The 26,933-nt window shown below is 36.6% G+C and overlaps 1 protein-coding gene across 2 annotated transcripts in view; it reads right to left on the bottom strand.

Moving 5' to 3' along the window:
* The window catches only part of LOC113116287 (dynein heavy chain 11, axonemal), a 62,223-nt gene extending 40,384 nt beyond the window's left edge, over positions 1-21,839 (bottom strand). Inside the window, exons 1-35 of one of the 2 annotated variants that reach the window (XM_026284356.1) lie at positions 21,378-21,839; positions 21,078-21,221; positions 20,628-20,824; positions 19,907-20,096; positions 19,727-19,826; positions 19,382-19,593; positions 18,123-18,356; positions 17,808-17,975; positions 17,091-17,207; positions 16,718-16,855; positions 16,518-16,642; positions 16,232-16,427; positions 15,997-16,101; positions 15,524-15,919; positions 15,112-15,444; positions 14,460-14,714; positions 14,135-14,304; positions 13,775-13,997; positions 12,964-13,080; positions 12,722-12,808; positions 12,462-12,620; positions 12,303-12,386; positions 12,037-12,195; positions 11,102-11,224; positions 10,900-11,022; positions 7,477-7,701; positions 6,330-6,421; positions 6,082-6,208; positions 5,288-5,437; positions 4,678-4,911; positions 2,417-2,548; positions 2,011-2,171; positions 828-984; positions 431-576; positions 234-350 (exon numbers count right to left, since the gene is read on the bottom strand). In XM_026284356.1, coding sequence (XP_026140141.1) covers positions 234-350; positions 431-576; positions 828-984; positions 2,011-2,171; positions 2,417-2,548; positions 4,678-4,911; positions 5,288-5,437; positions 6,082-6,208; positions 6,330-6,421; positions 7,477-7,701; positions 10,900-11,022; positions 11,102-11,224; positions 12,037-12,195; positions 12,303-12,386; positions 12,462-12,620; positions 12,722-12,808; positions 12,964-13,080; positions 13,775-13,997; positions 14,135-14,304; positions 14,460-14,714; positions 15,112-15,444; positions 15,524-15,919; positions 15,997-16,101; positions 16,232-16,427; positions 16,518-16,642; positions 16,718-16,855; positions 17,091-17,207; positions 17,808-17,975; positions 18,123-18,356; positions 19,382-19,593; positions 19,727-19,826; positions 19,907-20,096; positions 20,628-20,824; positions 21,078-21,221; positions 21,378-21,593 — 5,912 coding nt within the window. In that variant the 5' untranslated portion in view covers positions 21,594-21,839. The remainder of the gene's footprint in view (positions 1-233; positions 351-430; positions 577-827; positions 985-2,010; positions 2,172-2,416; positions 2,549-4,677; positions 4,912-5,287; positions 5,438-6,081; positions 6,209-6,329; positions 6,422-7,476; positions 7,702-10,899; positions 11,023-11,101; positions 11,225-12,036; positions 12,196-12,302; positions 12,387-12,461; positions 12,621-12,721; positions 12,809-12,963; positions 13,081-13,774; positions 13,998-14,134; positions 14,305-14,459; positions 14,715-15,111; positions 15,445-15,523; positions 15,920-15,996; positions 16,102-16,231; positions 16,428-16,517; positions 16,643-16,717; positions 16,856-17,090; positions 17,208-17,807; positions 17,976-18,122; positions 18,357-19,381; positions 19,594-19,726; positions 19,827-19,906; positions 20,097-20,627; positions 20,825-21,077; positions 21,222-21,377) is intronic. The other variant, XM_026284359.1, reaches the window with a different exon arrangement.
* Between the last annotated feature and the right edge of the window lie 5,094 nt (positions 21,840-26,933).

Here is a 26,933-nt window from a genome sequence, read left to right as displayed (position 1 = left end):
CACCAAAAAACGCTGAAAATGAAGTGGATTTGCGCATCTTCTCTATTAACAACGGCTCTGTGTAGTAACAGCTGCTCTATGTGAAATCACGCACCTGATGGAATTAACCGCTCATTAGAAAACCGGCTTTATTGACGAGATGCGCATAACGATCGGCCGATCGTGATCGGAGCACCCCTACATTACTGACACACTATTTTCCCAATTAAGCGTTTATTTGGATCAAGCTGTACCTGAAAAGTGCTTTGAGGTTCTCTGGTAGCTCAGTTCGTCCGGCATATCCAGGGTTCATTGTGATGAAGATCCCAACAGTGGGTTTCAAGCTAATATCTTCCTCTAGGAACAGAAACCTGCAGGGGACAACAGTTAAAACATGCCTTAATAATTCATTTGAACCATTCAGAATATCTAAAAATGAAAGAAACCTTACCTCTTCCTCTTGTTGCGAATGGCATCCTGTATGGTCTTCACCTGTACTGCCACCACTGAGAGCACTTCTACAGCGATTCGGTTAAACTCATCAAAGCAGCCCCAAGCTCCAGTTTGTGCCAGACCTTTGAAGATGTTCCCTATGGACTGAACGAGGAAACACTTCACCATTAAAGACTTAAAAGAACTAAACCAACAGTAGTTAAGGACAAAACTCACAAAACAAAACATCAGCCAACTGTGACAAAGTTTCAAACAATCACTCATTGATTTCTTTCAATTAAGAAGCAGAATCCTATTCGGCAAAGTAATTATATGCATTAGGAGCTCCTCTGAAGCGAGAATACACTCATAATTGTCCTGAGGTTGCCGAGTCCCATTTCTGCTGGTATGTTTACCTTATAGTCCATCTGCTCGGAGCAGTTGAAGACGTACACCATGACCCCCAGAGCTCTGCCCAGGTCTTTAGTGGTTTCAGTCTTTCCTGTGCCAGCGGGACCCACTGGAGCACCGCTCATCGTCAGGTGCAGTGACTGAGTCAGTGTTATATAGCATCTGAAATAATAAAAAACAAAAAGTAAGTTTCAAACACTGTACAGATACAGTTATGTGAGAGGCTTGTTTATAATATTAACAAACATACCTTTCACATTTTGTTTCCAAAAGTCATAAACATCATTTCACTTCCATCTCAAATGACTGTATTTTTGTGATTAACTGCATTATGAGGTGGAAATGATGTGGGTGGGAATGACTTTTCAAACATGTTTGGTATATAATGGCACTTCTGATGTGTTACAGCTAAGCACATTATGAAAGTTCCATAGGTACAGTAGCAGGGTATGAATGTATGTGCACTTAACATTAGTAAAAAAAAAATATATATATATTGCATAATTTAAAAAAATTACAGCTAAAATGTATATTAAAAATATACTAGTTACCTTGATTTTTCTGTTTTCATTACATTTTATGCCTCAAATTAAATCCAAATCTCTTTACCAATATTCTTTTTACAAGATACAAGAATACTTTCTTCAAGGGCCTAATTGTTTGTCACCGTCTGTTAGTCACTGTAAAATATTTAAAACTTATATAAAAATAAAAATAAAAACAAAAACTAGTTAAAAAATTATCATTTCAACATGTTTAAGGTATAATAATAATAATAATAATAAATAAAATAGTATCTATGTATTTGTGATATGGGTAAAACAATCAAATCTACAGAAAGGTCATAAAAAAAGACCAAAACAAAAGTTGACGGTATGGTAAAAAGTTTCACATAAGAAAAAAATAATAATAATTCTCTTCTTCAAAAAAAAAAAAAAACATTTATTTTAAAGAAAGAAAGAAATGTATTTATAAATTGTAATAAATGCATATTTAATAAATGCACATTGGAATGTACATGAACTACTGACACGCTAGGTAAGACTTATTAATGAAAAATATTATAAAGTGCTACTACAAAAATAGTCGACACCTCTTGTTCTGTGGTTTCCCCTGTATTTCCTTAATACTACATAATACGTTTAAGTAAAAAAAAAAATATATATAAACCATTAGCTGTTAAGGTACCTGTCTGTAAGAGGTGTGATGACCAGACGAGGCGTGTTGCCCAGATATTCATAGGAGTATTTAAACTGAGCATCACATATGTTGATGAAGCAGTGGTTCTGCTCCTCATCCCAGCTGTGGCGGAGCTGAGAAACCCAGGCAAACGCCTGAGCACTGCTCACCTGGAAATAAACGGTCTCAAACACTTATTAAAACAACTCTGAAAAACACATTCCAGCACTTCAAGAGAGATAGAAAGTCTAAATGCTCCCAACTCAATTAATTAATCAACTACTGCTTGTCAATTTAAAGCCCATTAAAATAATGACTGATTGCCTAATACCACTAAATGATTTAAAACAAGGAAACAGATCATCTTTTAGTCGACATGATCATTATTTACGAAGTGCAGTAAACATGACCCAACCTTCTGAGCGATGAGTTTGGAGACCACATCTCTGGCGTGAACATCTATGGTGCACAGGGTCATGATCTTCTGCCTGTCACCCGGGTTCAGTTCCCCCAATAACATGTTTATCAAGGAGTTTAGTTGGGCAATCTGGAGAAGCAACGCAGATATTTTAGAGTTTCAGAGGGCACAATGATGGCTTGTGAGAGCATACAGTGAGCTTTGTGGCCCCTGCTTACAGTAATTATATCAATTTACATGCCAGAGAGAAGTGGATGGTAATAACTGCACTGACAGGGGCTCAGGGTCATGTGTTCATCAGAGAAATCCCCCCACGTTTATGGAACAAGGTCATATATTCCAGTCGGGAGGCCAAATAAGCACAGAGCTCATTTATCAATGTTGGGGGAACTGTGTGTGTGTAGGACTGTTTGACTATGAATAAGAGCGGCCAGCTGGTGTGTGTGTGTGTGTGTGTGTGTGTGACAATGAATGAGAGTGCTCGGCCAATATGTGTGTGTGTGTGTGTGTGTGAATTGGGGGGAGGCAGTTAAGAGGTGATACCGTGGATCCCTGTCACAGACAGGCAAATGAGATGTAATCTTCCTGCCTGTATTTGGTGTAAAAGCAGCTTAGGTTGTACTGCATTTATCACCCCATGCTGTCTGACAGCGACTCCAATCAGGGGCTTGAAGGGAAAGAGGCAGATTATTCAAACGCCGGCCAAGGACATGCTCACCTTCCCTGGGCTTGATGACAGATCCTGACGCTGCATGGACGATGTAAACATGCTTGTGGCAGTCTACACGGATCAGCACTATTCACTTCATCACACTTACAATGAAGAAGCGGGAGTGGGTTTTCGACGGCTTCATCATTGCCTCGTTCATAGTCAAGTCACCTTTATTTATATAGTGCTTTTGACAATACAGATTGTGTCAACGCACTTTACAGTTTTAAATAGGAAAATAGGGTGTCAATAATACAAAATTACAATAGTAAACACTCAATTCCATCATTGAATTCAGTGATGTCATCATCCAGCTCAGTTCAGTTTAAATGGTATTTGTGCAATCGAGTCGACGATAGTGCTGGAAATGAAGTGTCCCCAACTAAGCAAGACAAAGGCGACAGCGGCAAGGAAACCAATCGGTGACAAAATGGAGAAAAAAACCTTGGGAGAAACCAGACTCAGTGTGGGCCAGTTCTGCTCTGGCCAGACGAAACCAGCTGTTCAATTTCAGGCTGCAGCAAAGTCAGATTGTGCAGAGGACTCATATGGTTCCTGTGTTCTTGTCCCAGTGGCCATCCAGGAGACAAGGTCTTCACTGGGGATCTGTCTCTGAGGCTCATTTAGTTGTCCTGGTCTCCGCTGACATTCAGGGCTCTAGAGGTCATCTCTAGGTGCTGATCCACCATCTGGGCTGGATATGTACTAGATCCGGATGACTGCAGCGACCGTCTGATCTGGATACAGACTGGATACTCATACTTCAGATGTGCTCTATCTGTGCCTGAAAAAAGTCTAGCTCTACCTAGAAAAGTAAAAGGTCTATTTACAGGAGGAGGAAGGACCGGTGAAGTTTAAGATCTGCAATAATGTAAATCTCCTGTTCAAAATGAAAGGGTTCAAAATGAAAGGAGTTATTTGCTCCAGCACATGGCATGTTTTTGATTCACTAAAATAGGGGCTCAGAAAAATCATTCGTTTGTAAATCATACTACAGTGGTTTTTTGATATGTTTCTGATTCACTAAAAACAGCTCATAACAGTAATGTATTTGTAAACCCGACCACTCGTTACACTATGTTTTCCATTTACTGAAAAGAACCGGCTCATAAGAGTCAACTGTTTGCTAAACTGACTACGATTGTTGCCCTGTATATTTCTGATTCAGCAAAAATTTCTTATAAAAGCATTTTTTTTCATGAACCACACTAAACTGTTTGTGCAGTGTACTTTTGATTCACTAAAAAGAAGTGGCTCATGAGAATCATTTGTGTGTGTGAACCACACTACACTGGATGAGCTGTATGTCTCTGATTCACTAAAAGAACTGGCTCATGAAATCACCATACCAACACGGGTGAAGTCACAATACTTGACCACACATCACATCCTTTCCTTTCTTTCCTTTCCTAATAAGTCAGTGTTTTCAGTGTGAATAAAAGAGACGAAGAGACATCTAATTCATGAATAAGAATCTACTCTGTGTAATTCGTTCAGTCGATTCACAATTGGTAATGTGTGCAGTATTGTATACATATGGCTGACTGACCTGTTTTTTGTTGTAGTCTCTGAGTGCCGTCTCAAATCCCTCGGCCAGCCGCTCAAATGCAAGATTCATGTCAGCGGACCACCAGATCTGAGAGGCGGTGAGAACCACCTGAGCCGGCAGCTCCAAGACCCAATGTTCCCGCGAACGTTCCTCGTAGACGACCACAGCCTCGGCTATGTGCCTCCTCATTCCCTCCCTCATCACATCCTCCAGACACTTCAACCAGAGCTCAACCTGACAGGAAACAGCTCACATCGTAAGAAATTATCTTTAATATTATATATACACACATAAATACAATGTTTTGTAAAGGCTGAGAAATCCAAATTTTTACATTAAATAAATGTATACCTGTAGTAATATTTCAGAGTGTAGCTGGTGTATATGTAGTTTTAATTAAACTCATATTTAATTAAAATATTTTATCATATTTATTAGATAAATGATCAACATATCTTAACATAACATTTATAATCATATTTAATAAAATATTTAAAAAAAAATTATTTTTATTTTTTTTTAAGTTTGGCTTTAATTTTTTTTAAGTTACAACTTTAATATCAGAGTTTGATTTAATTAGATGCCAGACTGATTTGAATGTGGGTTTTACCGGGCCAACGCAGTCACACGGTGAATAGAAGGGAACGTATTCTCCATCTCTACTGAACATTCCCACCGCTGCTGTGGCCTTTTCCCCCTCCTTGTCAGAAAACTCCAGATCAGTCATACTGTCAAACAGCTTACCCAGGTGACAGGTTACCTAGAAAGCAATGAACCATAAAGCATTATTTTCACAGAACAATATACTGTACCCAGCACCTCTGTGAATCACTCTGCATAGTTATGTATGGGTAAGTACCGGCATGTCTGGAGATAATGATATGATTGTGGATGTTTTTGCAATTCTTATCATAACCGAGGTACAATGAGAACAAGATGAAGCACTTTGACCCTGTTCTGGTTGAACGGTTCAGGAGAAAACCTGCACGTAAGTGGGAGGATCAGCTCAAAGGAGGAGGTTGCCAGGGTCAGAATCAATCCAAGTGTAGAACTTACTTTTTATTTTATCATAATGATATTTCACAGAGAAGCGCTGCCCTTGGAATTATCACAGTGATGATATAAAAAAAAAGTTTAATCATGGAGATAAAGGTTACTGTATGCAAATGAGAAGAAAGATGAGGGAATATGGTACAATGTAAAACATTTCTGTGAATCTCTGTCACCATTATTACAAATACCAGTTAAGACTGCATCATTTATAGTTGACCTGTTTGTGGATTACTGCGAAACTGAAATGAGCTGTATAATTAGAGAAATCTGAAACTAATTCAACTTTCAAACTAATAGACAGACTGTTATATGAAGTTAAATGAAGTTAAACACTAACTAATACAGCAGTACCTGTCTGGGCTGTCTGCCTTTAGAAAGGATGTCCAGTAAGTCTGCTGAAGACAGGAAATAGAATCGTGGGAAAGCCATTCTCTTGGTCTCCAGGTATCTGGCTAGTGCCTTCTTACATACAGCCAGTCTAGAACGGATTGCATGAAATCAACAGAATTATCTGTGCATCTCTCTTGAGACAAGTGTAACCGTGCAAAGTTCTTAAAAAGAGTTTACTTATAAAGAGTTAATGTAAAATTTTCACAGACCTCTTTTGCAGATCTTCAAGCATCGGTAGAAGATTGGGCTTGTTGGTGGCAGCAATTACATTTTTTGTTTTGCCACTTTTGCACATAAGGTCCTTCACACATCAACACAAAAAAAGTTAATATATACAAGTATTTACATACTTGGCAAATGCATGTAAAACGTAATGATTCGTTAATTCTAACACCTTTAACTTAATTTACTTTTTATTTAAATAATGCCTTGTCCCACTTTAACTACTATCTACTTATGTCAAATAAAATTATTGTTAGGTACAACATACTTGCTAAACACTTTTGCACTTTAAGGGAGGGTTAAGGAGTCAAACATGAATTACTGATGATATTACATGAAGGTATATATATATATATATATATATATATATATATATATATATATATATATATATATACACACACAAACACCTTCATAGATACACACACACACACACACACACACACATATATGTAAAATCTTTAAACATTCATACACAATGCACGGTATCAAATAAATAATTTAATAGTAATAATAATAATAATAATAATAATAATAATAATAATAATAATATCTAATAATAAAATACTAATTGAATTGCCTTAATTTTATTGAAGTAATTATTTTACCAATTTCTCTATCAGTAATTAAATAAAAAATGGTCAAAAGTGCAATGAACATCACTGCAATTTGTAACTTTTAAAAGTTAACTTTTAATATATGTTAATACGGTTTAATATAATATAAATACTATATTAAATATGAATTTTTTTACTTGTAGTACTTTAAAAAAAATTTTTTACATTTGATCAGTACTTTATTAAGTCCTTAGAAATTAAACCCATGAGCAAGGCATTGTGTCAGTGCTCTTACATAATATACAATTTATAACAACGATTTACTTGTCTGTACAGAAAAAGAGACATATCTTGGTTTTTACGATGCACTACGTGTTGTGTTTTGTTTAATTTCAATAGAATATTTTTCAATCTTAACATTTCGAAATCGGCTTAACCAAAATAAAAAACTGACCCATACACTTTTTCTGAATATTATTCTGAATAAACAAACCTTTACAAAAATCACATACCTTAACCTTAAACTTTTCATGCAGGACACCAGTAATCGATGCATGCAAGATGAATTTAAGCCTACCTTAAAGTCAGAATCAATGGAGCTGAATTGATGTGCCTCGTCCGGCAGTTGATGAAGAATGTCTTCAGAGCCCATGAAGATGCTCTCCAGGTGAGCCCAGGTCCTCTGCACCTCCAGCCAGAGCAACAGCACTGAGTCAGCCCGAGTCAGCTGGGCCTGTAGCCCCAACACCTGCTCATGGAAGAATGCCGCCTGCTTACTGTGCAGCAACACCTGCAGCTGCACCTGAGAGACAAACATATAAAGAAGCATTTACAGAGATTCGGTTCAGTTTCTTATAGTTATAAATCTTATCTTGTATCCATCTTTTATAAAGTTATCTTATCTATCTTATATCATATATCTTTTATGATCTATGAACCTAAGTTGGTCCTCCTTAACTGATACAACTCATCTGTCAGTGATTCAGACTCCCATTAAAGGGGTCATATGATGCTTTTTTAAAGATCATTATTTTGTGTACTATTTGGTGTAACAGAATATGTTGACATGCTTTAATGTTTCAAAAGACATTATTTTTCAAATAATTTACATTATTTTAGGTCCTCTATGCTCCGCCTCGCTCAAACGCATTGTTTTCTACTAGGGCTGCATGAGAAATCATATGCGATATTTAATGTGCATCTCGTCAGTAAAGCCAGTTCTGTAATCAGCGGTAAATCTCTACAAGTGTGATTTCACATGGAGCAGCATTAACTACACAGAGCTGTTTTTCACTGACAAGCTGCACCGAACCATGATCATATTTTGCGCAGCTTGTCAGTGAACAACGGCTCTGTGTAGTTAATGCTGCTGCATGTGAAATCACACACATTTACCGCTGATTACAGAACCGGCTTTACTGACGAGATGCATATTAAATAAATTGCATCCAATTTATCATGTAGCCCTATTTTCTACAAAGTTCCTCCTTCTGACAAGCGCAGTCTGCTCTGATTGGCCAGCTGACCCAGTGCATTGTTACTGAGCAAACACCGCAAGCACTCATCGGAAATGTAACGCCCCTTTCCATAATCGTGAACTTCGCCTTTCAAAATAAATGTAAAGGCAGTTAATAATGTCCTTAATTTTACCATCAGTTCAAGCCCGAAAGGGGAAAAGAATCACATGAAAGACACCGTGATGAAGTTCGTGTGTTTGCAGTATAAACGGTTTCATCGGGCGCACGCACCTGGAGTTAACTTCCGGTCTGTGTTGTGCATTTCAGGCTGGCTGCGGTGCCTTCTACAAACGCCGTTAAAGTCATGGTAATGAGTAGACTGAAGTTGGGCTCACGGGTTGTGCTGCGGGATGTGTTTCCCATACATTTATTTACTTTTGGAGACAATTTTAAAACTGATCGATTTTCAAAAAGGCTTCGTTAAATAAACATGAGTAACGTTACGTACTGCACGTTTAATAACAATAATTCCTTACATTTATATGTTTAAATATCAAAACGAGGCACAGGTGTTTTTATATCGCTGTATTTCTGAAGGAAGACTTGCATGTTATATGCCTGCGTGTGAGCGTACCAGCTCTGCTTTGTTTGCAGCTGTTACTGGGGAAACCTTTATTTCTCGCACTTTATGTCTATGCTTTAAAACATCTCCTGCTGGCAAAGAATGAATTCAAATTTTCATTAAGTCTGATCCACGCAGCAAACATATTTGGTTTGCTATCAAAAAATATCTTGGCTGTTGTTATTGATTCTATTTTGGAAGTCTACCGGAAGTTATGTCCACAACTCATGCGCAGTAACGTTTGTTTATGTTGTTGCCGTTGAAACCGTCTATACAAGCCACGGACGGTTAAGACAGCTGACTCCGCATTTGAACTTTCAATAGCAAATACTTAAACTAATAACAAAACTTTCTTACAGTAGCTGATTCAGAAGCACCAGATTGTCGTAGCAAAGTCAGAATTACCTCCAATCCTAGGTTAACGAAACGTTTGTCTATAAAATGCGTTGCTGTTCTGTTGTAACTTGTAAGTAATCTTAAACAATCATAAACGCATCTACTTTCAGAAGGCCAAATAAAGTGCTTTTGCTTTCGCCGAGATACACACAGCATCTCCCTGACATGGCTGCTTCAACACTAACTGTGGTTACTGGAAACAGGCCTTCTTTCATTGTGTGAACATTTGGACGGTATTACGCAAATATTTCCACATAGTGACGTAGACATGGGGGGGGCGTGTGTGAATGAGCCGTTTTAGGGGGGCGTAGCAGAGTCTTAAATTTGATAAAGAATATCTCTTTGGATTTGAGACTTTAGTCTTTGCAACTTTACAGATCTACTTTATGCACCAAGAGCTTGTACCACTCCTAAGAGAAAGGAAAACTTGAAATCATATGACCCCTTTAAGTAAAAAGAAATTAGAGGCCCACAATTTTCTAAAATTATATTGTATGCATTAAGACATGCCTTCACTGGAATCCCTGGAAAAGCCAAACAAGTTAAATAAAGTGTCATACTTTTGGTAATGGAGTTATGTAAAAAAATGGAGTTGTATACAAAGTCCAAAGAAAATACAATTTTTAGTGAATATATATTTTTTAATAAATAAAAACCTTAACAATGAGTCTGAAATTAAATAATTTTTTTATATTATTCTGAGGTTAGTTGATTAATTAATTTAAACTACAAATAATTAATTTAGGTATCCAAATGTTTTCAGAGAAAATATAGGCATTGGAATTAGTGTGACAAAACAGAATAATTACTCTAAGAAAGAAACAGTTAGAATATATATTTTAACTTTGTATTACCTACTGTATTACAATTACTGCAATTATGTCTGAAATTTTTATTTGCTTTGATGTTGCTGTATTGTCACTGTGTTCATAATGGCAAAATAAACAAATATAAAAAATAATAATAACAGTAAAACATTAAAATAACATTAAAAAGATGAATAGTGTACAGCCTAAAGTTCAATTCCCATTTGGAGGAGATAAGGCTTGACTCTTGTTAGGCTTGCAAAAAGTAATCCAAAAATGATTTGGGTTTTGGTTTCTCCAGTGCGATGTGCCCATGTTGTTTTTGTGTCCATGTTGTGTTAGTGCCCTTCTGTCGTCTTTAATGTTTTCAGACATGTGGGTGTAAGGGGGCCGGTTTCGCACAGACGGCAGACTTATTGTCAACAGTGATGTGTTTGGCTAGATTTTGGCCCCTACACATACAGCGTGATAACAAAGCCAGCAATGTGTGGTCTCTATAAATCAGCCGTGTGAATACAGGCGGCTGACAATGAAAGATCGTTCTCTCGGCATAGTGGAATGGTCTTAGAGAAGGAGATAAAGACCCCTGCCGCACCGCTTATTTTGCCAAGCAACAGCTTGTTAACATTTTCTGATATGCTAAGTGAGCATGATATCAGTGTAAGATTTGGTCCAAACCATCCAGCTAATTCAATGTAACATTTCAGCAGTGTTCATACCTGACTGTCCTCCAGATTCTCAATAAGTTCCTCACTGCATTTCAGCATTGGTGTAGCAGTACGGTAATGCTCTTCATAGGAAAACTCCATCAGTGTCCACATCTGGCTGATTTCAGTCAAAACCTTTAAGTTAAATGAATAAATCATTACTCCTATTTTCAGAAATGTATTGAAGCAAATAAAGGCTTGCGAGAGATCGAACCTTTTCAGTGGACATCTCTTTGACTGCTCTCTCAACTGTACTGTGTACCACATCTTCATATCTGTGCAGCTGCAAAGCCAGTAAATCCTCAAGAGATGTTTCTTCAGTCAGAGTGAAATCAACCTAAGAGATCAGCATACAAAACATGTGAAAATTAATAGTGAACATGAGTAAAAAACGATGACAGAAATATCACTTATCACTATCGTCATCATTTACTGGACCGCATGTGGTGTATTGCACTAATAATAATAATAATAATAATAATAATAAATATAATAGCTGTTGTTGTTGTCTTCCAGAAAAATATGTAAACATCTCTAAAACAAATATTTAAGGAGCAAAATGACATGATAGTAACTAAATGTAACAAAATTTTGTCAGGCAAAATCTCATATTAAAAAATCTGATTCTTAGTTTGTTTTAAATTAAGTAATAAAATGAAGAATGAAAAGTAAAATATAATTGTAAATGTATATTTTTTTTAAATGGTAAGAATGTTTTACAGAAAAACAAGAATGTCTGATGAAAGTCAAATGCTATAGCAGTGTGCAGGATGCATCATACCTATTTAATATATTTTTACTGAACAAATAAAAAGTTTAGCAGAATGCTAATGATGACATTTTTGGTCAATTCACTTTCTATGTAGAAAAGCAGCATTACTGTTCTCATTACTATTCAACATTCTCATGTTTTTGTGTTCAAGGAAAGAAAAACCTGACTTTAGAACAATGAAAAGACAAAGTAAAACATAAAATAAAAACAAAATATATATCCTTTTATTGTTTTAGACTAAAATTTTACCATGAGTGGTATAGGCTTGTTTAATCTACACATTTGAAATAGTTCGTAAAATACAGTACAGTAAATAAGTTTTCCGGTCTCTAAGATGAATAGCATTTATATTGCACATTTGCAACCCTCTTTCTCACCCCAGTAGTCCTGACCAGCTGGGCCCAGTGTCTGTCTCTCATGGCCGGGTTCAGAAGCTCTGTCACAGCCCTCAGAGAAGCCAACAGATCCCTGAGCACACAGTCCAGACTCACATACACATCCCAAACACGGGCCTCTTTATCAAGAATCCGCATTTCCTGGACAGACATGAAGTCAGATGTTAGAAACACACAGAGTTGATAGACGAGCACTAAAAACCCTTCCAAAAGGGTTTTTCTTACGAGACTGATACATGCATTCTTACTTTTGTAAACCTCTTCAGTTCTGTCTCCATATGTTCTACATTGATCTCTCGCCATATTGTCCCTGTCCATTCTGCTATACTGCACTGTGAGGACACAGCATTAGGTTAGATGGACACAAAGCTCAAGTATTTTATTTTTGGTAAAAATTAAATCACCACCTGAGCACAAAGCAGCAGATCCCAGAGCTGTTTCAAAACAGCAATGTCTCTCTGACAGAGCCTGAGCTGCTTAGTATCAGGGCTGCTCACTTCAAACAGCTTACAGGACTCCTGGAGATCTACGTTTTCTTCCTCTAAACCTAGCATCTCCCTGTGACACTAACAAACACAGCACAAACAAAAGGTCACTGTATGTAAATGAATGAAAATTACTTCTGTGGTGTGATGGTTTGCTTGAATTAGAGTTAATAATCATTTACTTTATCCAGGCAAGCATATGGTTTCTCTGTGTTGTACTGGAGAGGAGCTTCTCTTTTAAACCTTTCTCGAAACTGACTCAGCTTTTTCTGTAACGAGAGACATAAATCAGCAAAAACGTAAGCATATTTATCCTTAAGTTTCAATAAAAAAACCTTCAGACTTTTAAGCCTTTAATTTTGCTTAAAGAACTGAAAGTTTACAGTTGAATCACTATTAAGCCTTCAGCAAAAGAGAAGCTCACCTCAAAGGCCACACACTTCCTGCGAATAACAGCCACCTCTGCAGTATGAAGAGGAGCAACCTCATGTTTCAATGACCAGGCCAATTTCTTCATGTTGTTCCACTTCTCTGGCAACTCCTGAGACGGTTAAATGCATTACAGTTTAGTAAACGTTCCTCATCCAGAACATTTTAGTAATGCAAGCATATTCAAATTCTGGGAAAAATAATAAACTGAAACTACATAGACTGTGTAGCTCTCATGAAATTCAAAATGAGCCAATATTTGGAATGACATTTCAAAATGTCTCACCTTCAGCATTTTATATGTTATCTATATTCTATTGTGGATAAAACATAAGTTTGAGATTTGTAAATAATTCCATTCCTTTTTTACTCACCATTTGTACAATGTCCCAACAGCCCTAATTTTAGCATGGTAATGTATATGACATTGTTAAACACCAATGCGGTGCTATGAGTATTGAAGACATACTGCTGCTGCACAAGTAGCGCATTTATAAACCCGTAGTACATCTAGTGGAGCTGGGGAAGGTGGAGGATCTCAGAGTCAATCTGAAAGAGCACTGTGACTTTTGATCCATTTAAGGCATCCTTGCAGAGTATCTCTCTCTCTCAAAAAAATAAAATAAAACATACACATACATACATACATACATACATACATATATATATTTTAAATGGTAAAGTTGACAGAACTTTACAAAAAAGGTAATATCAAAACAGATATACAAAGATGACATCCTTAAAAGGGCCGCTTCTTTACATAATTCCTGTTTCATAGTTAGTCTTAAGAGCTGTCAAAGTCTCACCTCAAGCTGCATGTGAACACACTCAGGTAGGGTTTCTCCATACTGCTCCAGAAGATTGACCACATCGATGACAGGTTCAAAAAGCTGGTCTGTGCTAGTCTGCCTGTCTCTGATCTCCAGCAGGTAACCCATCACCTGCACAAGAGCCTGGTAGTCTCCACCACGCACCGGCTCTTTAAGCCTGGATTCCGCCCGGAGCATGAACTCCTCTAGTTCACCAATACTGAACAAAACCAAACCAAGATCACAAACCCAGCAAAAAATCTATTGCTTTTATTGACTTAGGAAAGCATTTGGAATTTGAAGGAAAATTGGGACATCAAATTGATTTTTCTAGGTAATTACGAAAGGGGCTCTCACCTGCCGGTAACATAAGACATCAGGTGCTCTTTAAACATCCAGCTCCATTTTTTGATTATGTTTAAAAGGCTCATTTTGAATGAACGGATATCCACTCTAAACCAACCGTCAAACACCTGACAGTCCTCCAAACGGCTGAGCTCTGCATACACTTCCTCATAATGATCCATCTGTTGTGAAAGAGACAGCTTACTAATAAAATGACAAACCTTTCTTACTACTATCAGAAAACAGGCATCTATATGCATCTAGATTTAATGCCGAATTAATACGGTGTTCAAAACCTGATATTCAAGAAGAAACATTAAAAGCTGCACAGTTTCACCTGTTCTTTGAATTGTGTTGTGGTGGGAGGATTTTCTGGAAATGCATCTTCTCCATAGGCTTCCAAATCTTCAGCTGTCAGTGCGTGACCATAGAGGAGGAACTGCCTGAGAAATTCAACCCTGTCATCAAGCCACAGGGGACTGTAGCTGATAAGTGTGTCCTGGTATTGCAAGGCTTTCTTCATCACTTCATCAACTCTCTCCATCACTTCATGTCGGAGATCGATTAGGTCTAGCATGTCCTCGACATCAGCCTAAACAACAAATGAAGGAAAATATGAAATATTTGTATATGTCTCCAAAAAATTACTGCATATTCAGAAATAAAGAGAAAGAGCAGGGATACAAATGTCTGAGATCACTAGTGAAAATGCTTATGATTTGCAATTTAAAAATGCAATAATTTAGAAAAAAATATTATATTAACCAATTAATATATGTAACCAATAGGTTATTTGAATTTATATTTATTTGTAATATTTATCGCTTTTTTATCACTTATGCTCCTCTATTAAGTCTTTTTGGATAAAACTGTCTGCTAATTGCACAAAAATAAATATATTTCCAGGTATACATTTTATTTTGAATCCCATATTTTCAATGTGGTCTCAGATATTTGGAAGCCACTCTAAATTCATTAACTGTCGGTACCTGGTAGTCCTCCACGCTTAGGTGAGGTGCCACTCTCTTCACCTGAGCAGACATCTTGAACACATCTCCTAGTAATTCTTCCACCAATTCATAAAGACCATCACCACCATCTCGATCCAGAGACGGTTTAAACTTAATCTCGGATCCCATCAGTAGCATTTGAGCCTCAAACAAAGGAGCCTGCCTCACTGATCCCTCCATATTCTCGATGAAAAACTCCAGAGAAGTTGAGACAGCACTGAAAAACCCCTCCACCACCATATCATCTACATACTCCAAGTAGGCATTCCATGCATCAGAAGAACTATCCGCTGCAAAAAGGACCATGCTCTCCTGGGAAAGAAACAAGAAAACATGAATGTTAGAGAAATATGGTGTAGCAAAAACAGTCTATATGATGACGCTCCCTCACCTGTAACAAATTATGGATAGTTTCTCCATCTTTCCTGAGACTGCTGTAGCATTTTGCTATTCTTCCTGCTTTATCATCCAGTTGTAGTGATGCTTCCTTCTTATGGTCTTTTCTGCAGAACATTGGCTGTTTGCTCCAACCATTCATCAGAACTTTCATCATCTCAATATTGTCTTTAGTTTTTTGTAGTCTTCTCTCCAGCTGGTAGACAGTGTCCTTCAGTGTGCAGATGTAGTTCCAGCAGTTCTGGTCTTGCCATGTAAGCTCAGTTTCTGCTTGATGGATTTGTAGGTTAACAGTCTCCATCTCATCTTTCATAAGAGGAGCCTCCACTTCAAGAGTTGTCTGCTTCACCTTGTTATACCACTGCACCAGTAAATGTAGGCTCCCAAGGTTCTAATGGAGATCAGGTAAAAATGTTCATATTCATGCCATAGAATAACCGATACTGAACAAACTACACATGTACCAACCTTAAAGAACATCTTTCTATTTTCATACACCTTCATGGCAGCAGAAGGGATGTTCATCTGATCAAAGATCTTCAGGTGTTTCACGTCCTTGAGCACCTCAATCAGCTAAGGTGAAAAAGTTCAGTATTATGCAAATGAATACGCTGAAGGATTCCTCAAAATTAGTCGCTTTAACAATTTAAATGAATGCCTTATGCTGTTTTAGATTTAAACACACTACATTTATGTTCTTCACCTCTTGATTGACGTTTACCGACAGCAGGTCAGTGCTGGGATCTCTTTTGATTAGGGGCTGATCCAGGTTCATCTGGCAGACCTGGTTAATATTGCCACACCAGCTCAAATAGACCTGATTCTCATACTCATCTAAATGAGAGGACATCTCCAGGTACTTATGATGGACCAGTTCCATTTCCGCTCCTTCCATACTCCTGTAAAATAAATGCACCATCATCATTCATTATTAGCATTAAAGAAAAGAGAAAACCGTAACAATCTGAATAGAATTTTAAAACTCTTACATATCAAGAACAAACTGAAAGCTGTTCCAAGGGATCTGAATTCTGTCTCGAAGCATTTTTGCCCACTTCAGGCAACCTGTCATAGCAGGCATGTTCTTGCCCAAATGCAGTTTGTTCCTCTTTTTCTGGAATTAAATGATGAATTAAACAAGGTCCACTTTGTACAAGAACAAAAATCTGTTGAAAAACAACTACTTTACCAGCTCAAGATGAGAATCAAATAGGTGTTTGCATCGGTCCAAATCATCTGCAAAAAGCTGAATCACTTTGGAGAAATTAGGAATAAACATTTCCTTTATGATGTCTCTCTCCAAGAGGGGTTTGAGCACAGCGACCAGCTTCAAACATAAAGATTAAAGGTTATACAAGTTTGGATATTTTACAGTGCCTAGCGAAAGTATTCATACCCCTTCATTTTTGTCTCATTTTGTTATGTTGCAGCCGTATGTCAAACTACTTCTATTTTGAATACGATAAAACGTGAAAAAAGGAAGGGGTATGAATACTTTTGCAAGGCACTGTATGCTTTTTCCAATTCATTTGAACTAAATCGGTCTCACCAGAATTGCTTACTTTGAAAACTGATTCCAATCCTGAACAATCTTGAAAGGCAAGGCACAAAATACTGGACAGCTGTCGATCAAAGTCTTCAACTCTTTCTTGGAATCTTGAAAAGTCTTTTTCGAAATCCTTTACACAAAATGGAAAATTTAAGAAAATCAATAATTTAACATGTTTCATAAGTTAAATACTAAATATAATATTATATCCTGGTCAAATTCATATAAAGTATAATTAATTCCTTAATCATTTGTTTTTGATTGTACATTAAGTAACTGTGTTGAACAATATATGCTGATATTTAAATAATTTTTCATAGTGACATATTATGTTTTAAACATTACTATAAATGTGTTATCAAAAAAGTTACATGACAAACGGAACAAAAATGATGATTTATGGGAACAATTAAGTCTTTGAGAAGGCTGCCAAATATCAGGCATGTTGTATCCAAACATACCCTATATTTACAAGAAAGCCCCAGGAACACCATAAAATTTAACTATAGCAACTAAAACAAACAGTGAGAGTTATATCTGCTATCGTACCAAACACTCATATATCACATTATCTAACTAAATTCATTGAGGCATTATTATCATACTATCAGACATCATGTTGTTTAAGCTACCATTGAAAATACATGTTTCTATATGACTTATTGGGAGTGTTATCTTATGGCTGATTCTGTTCTATCCCAAGCAAGAAATACACTCCGTGTAACCATACCGGAGAAGTCAAATCGAGTGGATTGTATTCTTGATCCCTTATGGTTTTGGAAAGCTGGAGAAACTCTGCATATAGTCGGGAGACCTGCTCAGTGTAAACCCTTCCTCGGAGACCTCCAAAAACCAGCTTCTCCAACCTTTGGAACTCAAGCATAGTGGAGAAAAGAGCCTGGAAAACATCGCCATTTTTCAAAATGTTACTGTCTCTGTCTCACAAAATTAAAGTAAAAAGAACATTATTGCTCACATGAGTAAGACTGAATTGCGGCTGAAAGTGGAAGTGTATTTAGATCCCTTCAAAAGATGTACTACTCACCTTCAACTGTAAAACACGAGCCAAGAAGCCATCAAATCGAGTAAAAACAAGAGCCGAAGGGAAATCCCAGCACTTTGGTGTACAATATTGACTGGCCAAAGCAGCCACCTTCTGTCTGTATGTCTTGAATGTTTCCCTGACACACCTGAAAACTCCCACCACAGTCTGTAACCTCTCCAAACCATCTTCAGTCTCTGCTCTCAGCAGCTGCTCTGCACAGAGATATGAAGTGGCCTAGATGGAGCAAAGATTGACATTTTGGTTACAAGAACAACATTTTAATCTATATTCTAATTCTACTCTCCTTAATAGAACTTGCAGTTAATACATGGCTCTTCTGCAAAACAGATAAATAGTAAAAGATTTGTAATTGACTAATGCATGGGTAAATTGTGCATATGACTGCCCATATGGTAAACTAAAATAACAATAAAATCAAATAAATAAATATATATAAATATAATTTAAAATTGAAAACGCATTTCATGTCAACCTTCATATAAAAACATTCATATAACATATTGAAATATATTTCAAAATTTATTTCAGGAGCAAGAAAACACAAACAAGACATACAAAAAAAAAAAAAATGCCCCAAAAATATATTAGTGGAAAAAATATTGAAGCACATTTATTTAAAAACATATTTGAGCAAATAAATTTTTTGACTCGTTTTGGGGTATTTTGAGATCTATTTTAAAAAAAGAATTGAAAAAATATTTAAAGTATAGGGGTCCATGACAAAAGTAAAGGAAAAATATTATAAAATTTAGGTCCAGAGAATGGTTTTTTTTTTTGTATTCATGTTGGTTTTATATGACTTTGATACCATTTTCAAGATTATTTTTTAATTTAAAGATTTAGCCAGTAACCAGTAAAATGTACTACGCAAAATTATGTAAAATTTATGTTTTTCTTACACCTTGAATACATGTGAGTGTACACATCGTAATCATTATTTTCAATTTTTTTTTTTTTTATAATTTTTTTTTTTTTTTTTACAAATATCATTAATTATTATTTCAAAAATATAATTTCATTTTCGGAGGAGTCGCTCCACATGACATTTTACAACCTAAACTAACCTTGCCTTGTGTCATAAAAGGCTAAATAATCTGTTATTTTAAGAGACTTGTTCACCTTGACACAGTTATGAGCAGGTTTCTGCATGTTCGTCGCACCACATGACCGATTTGGCAACCGAACATTTTCAAATAACACAGTAATCATAAATTAGAAGACTGTCACATGTGTCATACCTGCCGAATGAAGAGGTTGCAGAGCTCCTGCAGCAGAGCAACAATGCGAGCAGGTGAACGATAGAATGAACAGTGAGTCCAGACCAGAAATATAAGATGAAAGACTGGTGGAATGAGTGTATGGAACGATGAAAACTCATCCTCCTCCAGTTGAGAGATCAATGATCTAAGAGGTTGAAGGTGAAGATCTATAGCTCTGGCTTCCTGCAAAGCTGAGAGACAAATACACATAAATTATAAATGATAACTAGGCAAAATATGAACAGAATGGTATTATGTAGTAGGGAGAAAAGTAGAAAACTCATCTGTATTAATTAAACGTATTGGGAAAAACATGTGCCTTACCATCAAAAACAGCCTCTGTCAGAGCCTTGAATGATGGGAAATAACTGCTGTCTATAATTTCCAGAATCCTCATCATTTTCTGAACACAAGGACTCTGTAGCTGAGATTTACAAAGATTTAGTACATTAGAAAACATTTCTGCTTGCTTATACTCTATGAAATGCTTGTTTCTGGACGAACCTGTTCATGAATACTCTGTATGTTCGTTTTCCTGGATCTCCAGTAGTCAAGTTCAGCTTTTGGTCCAGGGTTCAATTCTGTCACAATCAAGTCAGCAGAATCTGCTCTTAAGACTTTGTGGATCATGTGCATCCAGCTGATGACCATGGACTCAATTGCATGTATCATGGCTCTGTTGTGACTGTCTTGCCTTGTTTGAAAATGAGAAATTGATAGTTGTTTTAGTCAAAACAAAGACACTTCATAATTTATAATCTTAAAAAAAAATTGATTTGGTTTAGATGGTAATATAGTTTTTTATGTATTTGAACGTATCTTACGCTGGCCAATGCTTTGTTTATTTAATTAAAAATATATTAAAACAGTAATATTTTGAAACATTATTACAATTTAAAATAATTGTTTCCTATTACAATATTTTAATTTATTGATTTATTTATTTATTCCTTTGAAGTCATATCTGAATTTTCAGCAGGCATTACTTAAATGTTCAATAAACATTTTTTTTATTATCAGTTAATAATATTTATCATTATTTATATTTTATCTTATATTTTATATATGAAAGTGCACATCTTTACGGCTACTTTTGTTCAATTCATTGCATCCCTGCTATATAAAAAGTAGAAATTTCTTCTTAAAAAAAAAAAAAACCTTACTGACTCCAAACCATTGAATGGTTTTGTATATCATTCCCAAACAAACAAAAAAACATTCATACAGTGTGATCGTTGTCTCTTGACACAGCTCTATCCACTCTCCGAGGGCAGGAACAGGAAGGACGGTTTTGCCATAATACAGTCCCCTCACCACGGTCAGCTTGCTTTGCAAATTCTCTATGTGTTGCCTCACATCCCGTGATATTATATTCGGCCACATTTGGTGATTCTTCTTGTTCAACAGAAGTGGCAGACAGACCTTGATGCAAAATATTGACAAATTTTACAGGCATTTTTACAGGCCAATGACCATGGACTCAACTGCATGCATCACACCAGTTATTAACACTGTAAATTACATGTTCAAATTGTATACTTCTATTCACTTATGCTCAATAAAGAAAAGAAAAGGTGGGCGTTCCTGCTAATATTCAGTTTCATTGTGTATGTATTTACTTTTTTGACAGCAAATCAAACAGTTGTGGACTTTGGAGGTTATAAGTGTTCATTACCTTCTCCATGGTGTCTGACAGCTGTGGCAGAAAGGAGGGTGACAGCACCCCAAAGAGTAAAGAACCCCTACAGGTTTCTGGCAGGATGGGGGAATTTCCTTTTTTGAGAATGTAAACTTGCTTGTCTTTAAAGGGATGACAAACCTGAAGTGTACACGTAAAACAACGGGTTATTGTTGCTGTATAGTATTAAAGGAACACACCTATGGTCTAGTTTGCATGCATTCAACAGGCCTATAGTATATTAGGCTAATATAAGACACATGGATATGTAAACAAAAGGCCTTTTTGCTGACTTACCTCTGGAGAAACAGTTGGACCGTTGGACACGTTCACGCTGAAAAATAGCACTCTAACACGCGCTTCGAAAAACGTTGCAAAAAGCATTTTATTTTTTTCAACATTGACAAATTTTTCCCACGCATCAGTTTTGAGTTTGAGCATCCGGCAGAGTATGTCGCCTAAATACTGCACCCTGGGGTCTTCGGAAAACGCTGTTTCTTCCTCTTCTGACATGTTTGTTGTCCTTGTGGAACAGAAGCAAACTGTCCAAAAAAAGTTAATGCGTATTTTCTAAAGCAGGTGGAGAGCAATCAGTGTCACGTGTTTACATAATGCGCGTTCGGCTTCATGCGCGCTGAAGAGATTTAACTCAGGGAAAGTGCAAAAAGGGGCGGTACAGCGTCCGGTTGCCTTGGTTTCCATCCAACATGCTACATATGTACCCCTCCACCAAGGCCACAAGTCAGTCATGCCCAAAATGTTTGTTCCACCTGTCAACAGCAGCGATTAAATTCATTTAGTTAATATGACATAGGAGACCAAACTCGCACGCATTAATGTTCCCAAAGTTTTCCAAAAAAGTTCTTTTAAAAACGTACATTCTAAAGAATTCTCTGATTCACGCACTTCCGCCATTCCACATCTGGGTCATTTATTTTATGCAGGATCATGACCAATAGAATTTAAGAGTGAACTCAAACAAACAAACAAATACATTTTACCAAAGCAATGAAAAAATGTCAAGGTCGTCGCGAAGAAAATTCACTAATATGAATATTACATTCTTAAACCCTATTTGTCTTATTTTATCTAATAAATAATGATGGATACATTATGATGAAATGAACTGTAGCCTACTACTGCATAACCAGAATGACCAAACAATGCCCTTATAGTGAGATTATTGAGAATTATTGTAACATTCTAAATATTTCAAAGTGATATTGTCAGTAATTGATAGAATAGCATTCTAAATAATAATAATAATCATAATAATAATAATCATAATAATAATCATTAGACATTAAAATAAAATTCCACCACTGATTATTAAATGTACATTTGATGTTAAATTCTTAACTGTATATGTCTCACTTACAGACTTCCACTATTGCATAACTGAAAATTGTTCACAGTTCGTGTAAGTGTGAGGTGTATTAAAATGAGGTCTCTGCTGACTTTCACGTGAGTGCACCAATAATGCCCTCTAGGGGCCTGGACCATTGAAACACACTAATGAGCGCTGTCTGCTGACTACAAACCAGACATGCTGTGCCTGACCACACTGCTTGATGAGGGTCCTTAATTCTGCCCTCCTTATGGGAGCTGTTTCCCACAGAACTGATAGTTTATTAAAAAATAAGGTACATATTTAAGGATGAAGAGTCAATATAAAAACTAGCAGAGCTGGTAAATAGGCTATCCGGCACTTTCGCGTCTCAGCCAGCATTATTATTATTATTTTTTTTTTTTTACAGATTTTATTCGGTTGTGCTTTTTTTCTTTTACAAATTGGCTATACTAAATAATTTACATTACATAATTATCCTGTTTATGTACTATGCCCTCAGTTATTATTATTATTTTTATTATGTATTTATTTATTTATTTATTTTGCTTATTCGTTTCCAAAGCTATATGGCGCAATATTCCGATTTCCAATCATTTGCGACACAGAATCTAGCAAACGTTCTGAAACTTGGCGCCAAAGCACGTCAAGTTAACACTCTTGGAAACCATGGGAATGTCGTTTGAACTGAACAGAATGCGATATCCGGCCACATGCGGCCGTCCTATGAGTCCCCCTGCGGTGTTATGCAAGCTTCATAAAAGAACAAATTTGTTATCCTCCACCCGAGGGCATCTGTTGATGGATACGTCCTCCCAGGGGTCGAGAGGAAGTAACCATTCAACAACCGCTGCTTATCTCTCTTTACTTGTTTTAAGTGTTCCTCACTTAAGATATGACAGACTGAAGTGCTCCACTTGGAAGGTAAAAAACGTATTCCTTCCTTAACTGAGCAAAGTGTCTGCTGTTCGGGATCTGTGTGATATATAGGCTACTGTATATTTTCCTGAGGCTGGAAACAAATTCCGAGAGTTTCAAAATTTCCTTTAAGAATAAATAAAAATGCAGGAGCATGTTGTTGGAAAAGCACATGCTAACGTAAACCATAGTGTCAGAACTCTATAGTGCAAAAGTATTTCTATGTGCAAGTAGATGAAGAGCCAGATACAAGGGTTGTGGGCATTCCCACGGGGAAAACACTTGGCCACATGTGTCTAGTGGTAAGCTTTATCCTTTTTAATAAACCTCCAAAAGACTGGTGCTACCCTATTGACCTTAAAGAAGATTAAAACAGGATAGGCCTCATAACTGTCCCTCATAAACCAAGTGCATTATTACACATGGAATAAAGTGAAGCAGTATTAAACCATTCAAGTTATTTGAACCTTTAACATGATTGTTTTCTATAACTTTAAATGATGAGACCATTTATTTATTTTTTTATTTATGTATTTTTTTATTTTTTTATTTATTGTTACACTTGTTGTGTTCCCTGTCAAAAATGGCCATCCTACAAATTATTGCTTGTTTAATTGCCGGATATTGTTTTCAAACTTGTTTTCTTTCAGTCAGCACAGGTTTTGTATTTGTTTTTTGAACTGAATCATCATAGACCTCATTTTTAGTGAACAAATTCTGCTTTTTACTCATTAAATGAGGAGCATAAACTCACATCAATGAGGCTTATGATCAGTCAGTTCCAAATAAATACATGTTTTGTGAATTTTTTATTTATTTATTGCAATTGATGCAAATGCAGACACCTCATTGGCCGTATTGCCAGCTTCCCCCTTCGGGATGACGGAGTGTGGGGTGCAGGGTCTGTGGCGCTGAACCGTTTTGTCTCAGATTCCTCAGGGGCCTGTGTGGCATTAGTCTATACATGGCCTTTTGATTCCTTATAATCCCAGCGCAGGCGGCCCGACGCTGGCAGCCGATGAGATATTCCCCTCACAGCTCGTGATTTACGACCTTGCAGCCCGGCACTTAGTACAGAGAGATCAGAGGTGCTCTGAGGCCAGAATAAAAGTTTTAATATGCACACCTCGTGATCCCAACACATTCTGCTCTCTGGCTTTACTGCCCAAAGAGGATGGGTCAATAAATGTTGAAAAAAATTGATCCAAGACTGCAAAGGAGACTCTGCTATCAAACCACAGCCAAAGTCTAAAATTATTTTCCTATTTTATAAAGAGCGTTCCTAAAAGCAAGCTTACTCTAGTCTAAACTGCTGAAGTGTTTTTGCTGGATGAAAAACATGTACTCAAATAACCCTTCTGGCTTGGACATGTTTTTCAGATGTGTGATGTGAATCATTGTTTTGATAAACTTTCATTTCTACTCTTAAATTCTTCAGTACGATAACAGGTTTCCAATCACTTTAAACAAGGAAATGCTTAACAAGATTTTCTTACAGAATGTCAACAAAACATTTAGCCTTATAACAGAGTAAAAATGCACAAACCAGGCCTTAGTCTTCTACATTTATGAGTTCATCTGTATGGTAATTTAATGGCGTTTACTGTTTGCTTTCCTCTTCAGTATGCACTTCCCGCAATGGTGTCCTTTTTACAAGGGAACTAAAGACTCAAGTGCACATCTTTTGTGAGTGTGAAGCCAGACTTTGCCAGCAGCATCTTAAAGTTCTGCCTGTGGATCGTGGAGTGAAGATGTCATTGTGTTTTAGAGCCGTAGCCACATAGTTGCGAGATTTGCCAGCAGGGTTGTGAATGAAACACTTTGGCATCGATGACTACATTCTAAGGGAGTTTTGTCCCTACATGAAAATACATAAATCTCATTTTAACATAAACTGATCTCTAAACCTCTTGCCTAACTTAAAAAGAAATAGGTCTATACCATATTAAGAGTAAGTCGAAACACCATGCTCTGAAAGTAATGACTTCAAAACAAACAATGAAATCTACCAAACAAATAATAAAAAACCGAATGGAAATGCTCAGCGTGTAAATTCAGGTTCAAACTGAATGTCTATATTGAGTGTCCTGGTATTGTGCGCATCTCAGAAAGCCTAATGGTTAGCTTAAGAGAAAAGTAAACCTTTTTGAAATGTCCATTTTGAAGTTTTAAATAATACACAACCCAGCTAACAACGAAATGTCTCAGAACTTTAGCTAAGGTTTCGCAAACATTCTCTCAAAGTTATGAACAAATATTCCTCCAGTAACGTTAATAGAATCTTCATTCAAAGTTACCTGGTCTTTAATAACATTCTGAAAACATAAGCACAAAAACTTTGTATTTATAAAAATACATTTTATTTCTGAAGATTCCGTTTATCCTTGCAAAATAATAAATAGGAATGTTGCCTTAAAGAGTTCACCCGAAAAATTCACTTGTCGCCACCTACTGGCGCAATGATGCAAACAAATTTGAATTAAGCATTTTGGTGAATTGATTCAAACTAGCCAAATCACTGCGAGTAATCAAAGCATATATTTTACATACAATAGCTTCATTACACATAAAGGTTGTAATTTTATGAATGATACAAGGCATATTTACTAAATAGAAAATGGAAACTATAAATGGGCTTGACACACATTTTTTTATACATCAAAAGTGTTCAAACCACTTATACATATTTATATGTATTTTCTGCCTCCTACCTTTTTTACGTTTTACACCACTGAAAGACTCCCAAATCAATGTTTTCACTGCACTGTCACGATGTGATACAAACAGTCTGATTTGCATTCATAGCCCCACGCTCTGATTTAGAAACAGTGATATCAGAGCTTGTCTTCCCCTTTCCCTCCCCTCAGTCCTCCCCTCTTTTCCCCTCTATTTCTGTCTGTATGCCAGGGGGGTGTGCTGTAAATGGCAATACCAATTCACCTGGACTTCACTAGCTTGTAATGGGCGCATTTGCTCCAGCCCCCCATCCCATGCCTATCATAAGGCACAGAGGTCAGCTCTCTACTCCCAGCACTTGATTGAAGGCATTTATGCCAATTATGGGAAACAGCCTTTCTAGGCTAATGACCTCAGCAACCTTGGACTTTTTCTCCAATGGCCTCGGTGACCACACTACCTAAGGTCACCGTCTCTTTATGGGTCTTCTCTCCCTTTTGGAGCCACTGAATTGAGACACATTTGCATTTTTCTGTATTCCAATGCGATACACACAGCTGGTCTTTGTTATGCATATTCATCATGGATATGTATGTAATTGTGCCGCCTTATATTGTCTGTAACAATTACAATCCCCCATTCGGATGAGACTGAGCATCTGAATACTCAAACAAATGTGTATTTCTATGTATTTGTAACAGTTAAACTATAACCTAAAGAAACAAGACAATCATTTTCTCAAACAGCATAATGGACGCATTGCCATATACAGCTGACATGACACTAAAACCACAAAACACTGTGAGCATGAGTCAAATCAATAACCTGCATTTCATTCAATTTCCTCTATGAAATTAAAATGAGTTTTTAACTTTTCCCATTAAATATAATTGCAGTTCATCTAGTTTCAT

This window comes from Carassius auratus, chromosome 16, assembly GCF_003368295.1.
Source record: "Carassius auratus strain Wakin chromosome 16, ASM336829v1, whole genome shotgun sequence".
Classification (NCBI taxonomy): domain Eukaryota; kingdom Metazoa; phylum Chordata; class Actinopteri; order Cypriniformes; family Cyprinidae; genus Carassius; species Carassius auratus.
Note: the sequence above shows the minus strand (reverse complement) of the source record. Positions and strands in the feature narration are given on the sequence as shown.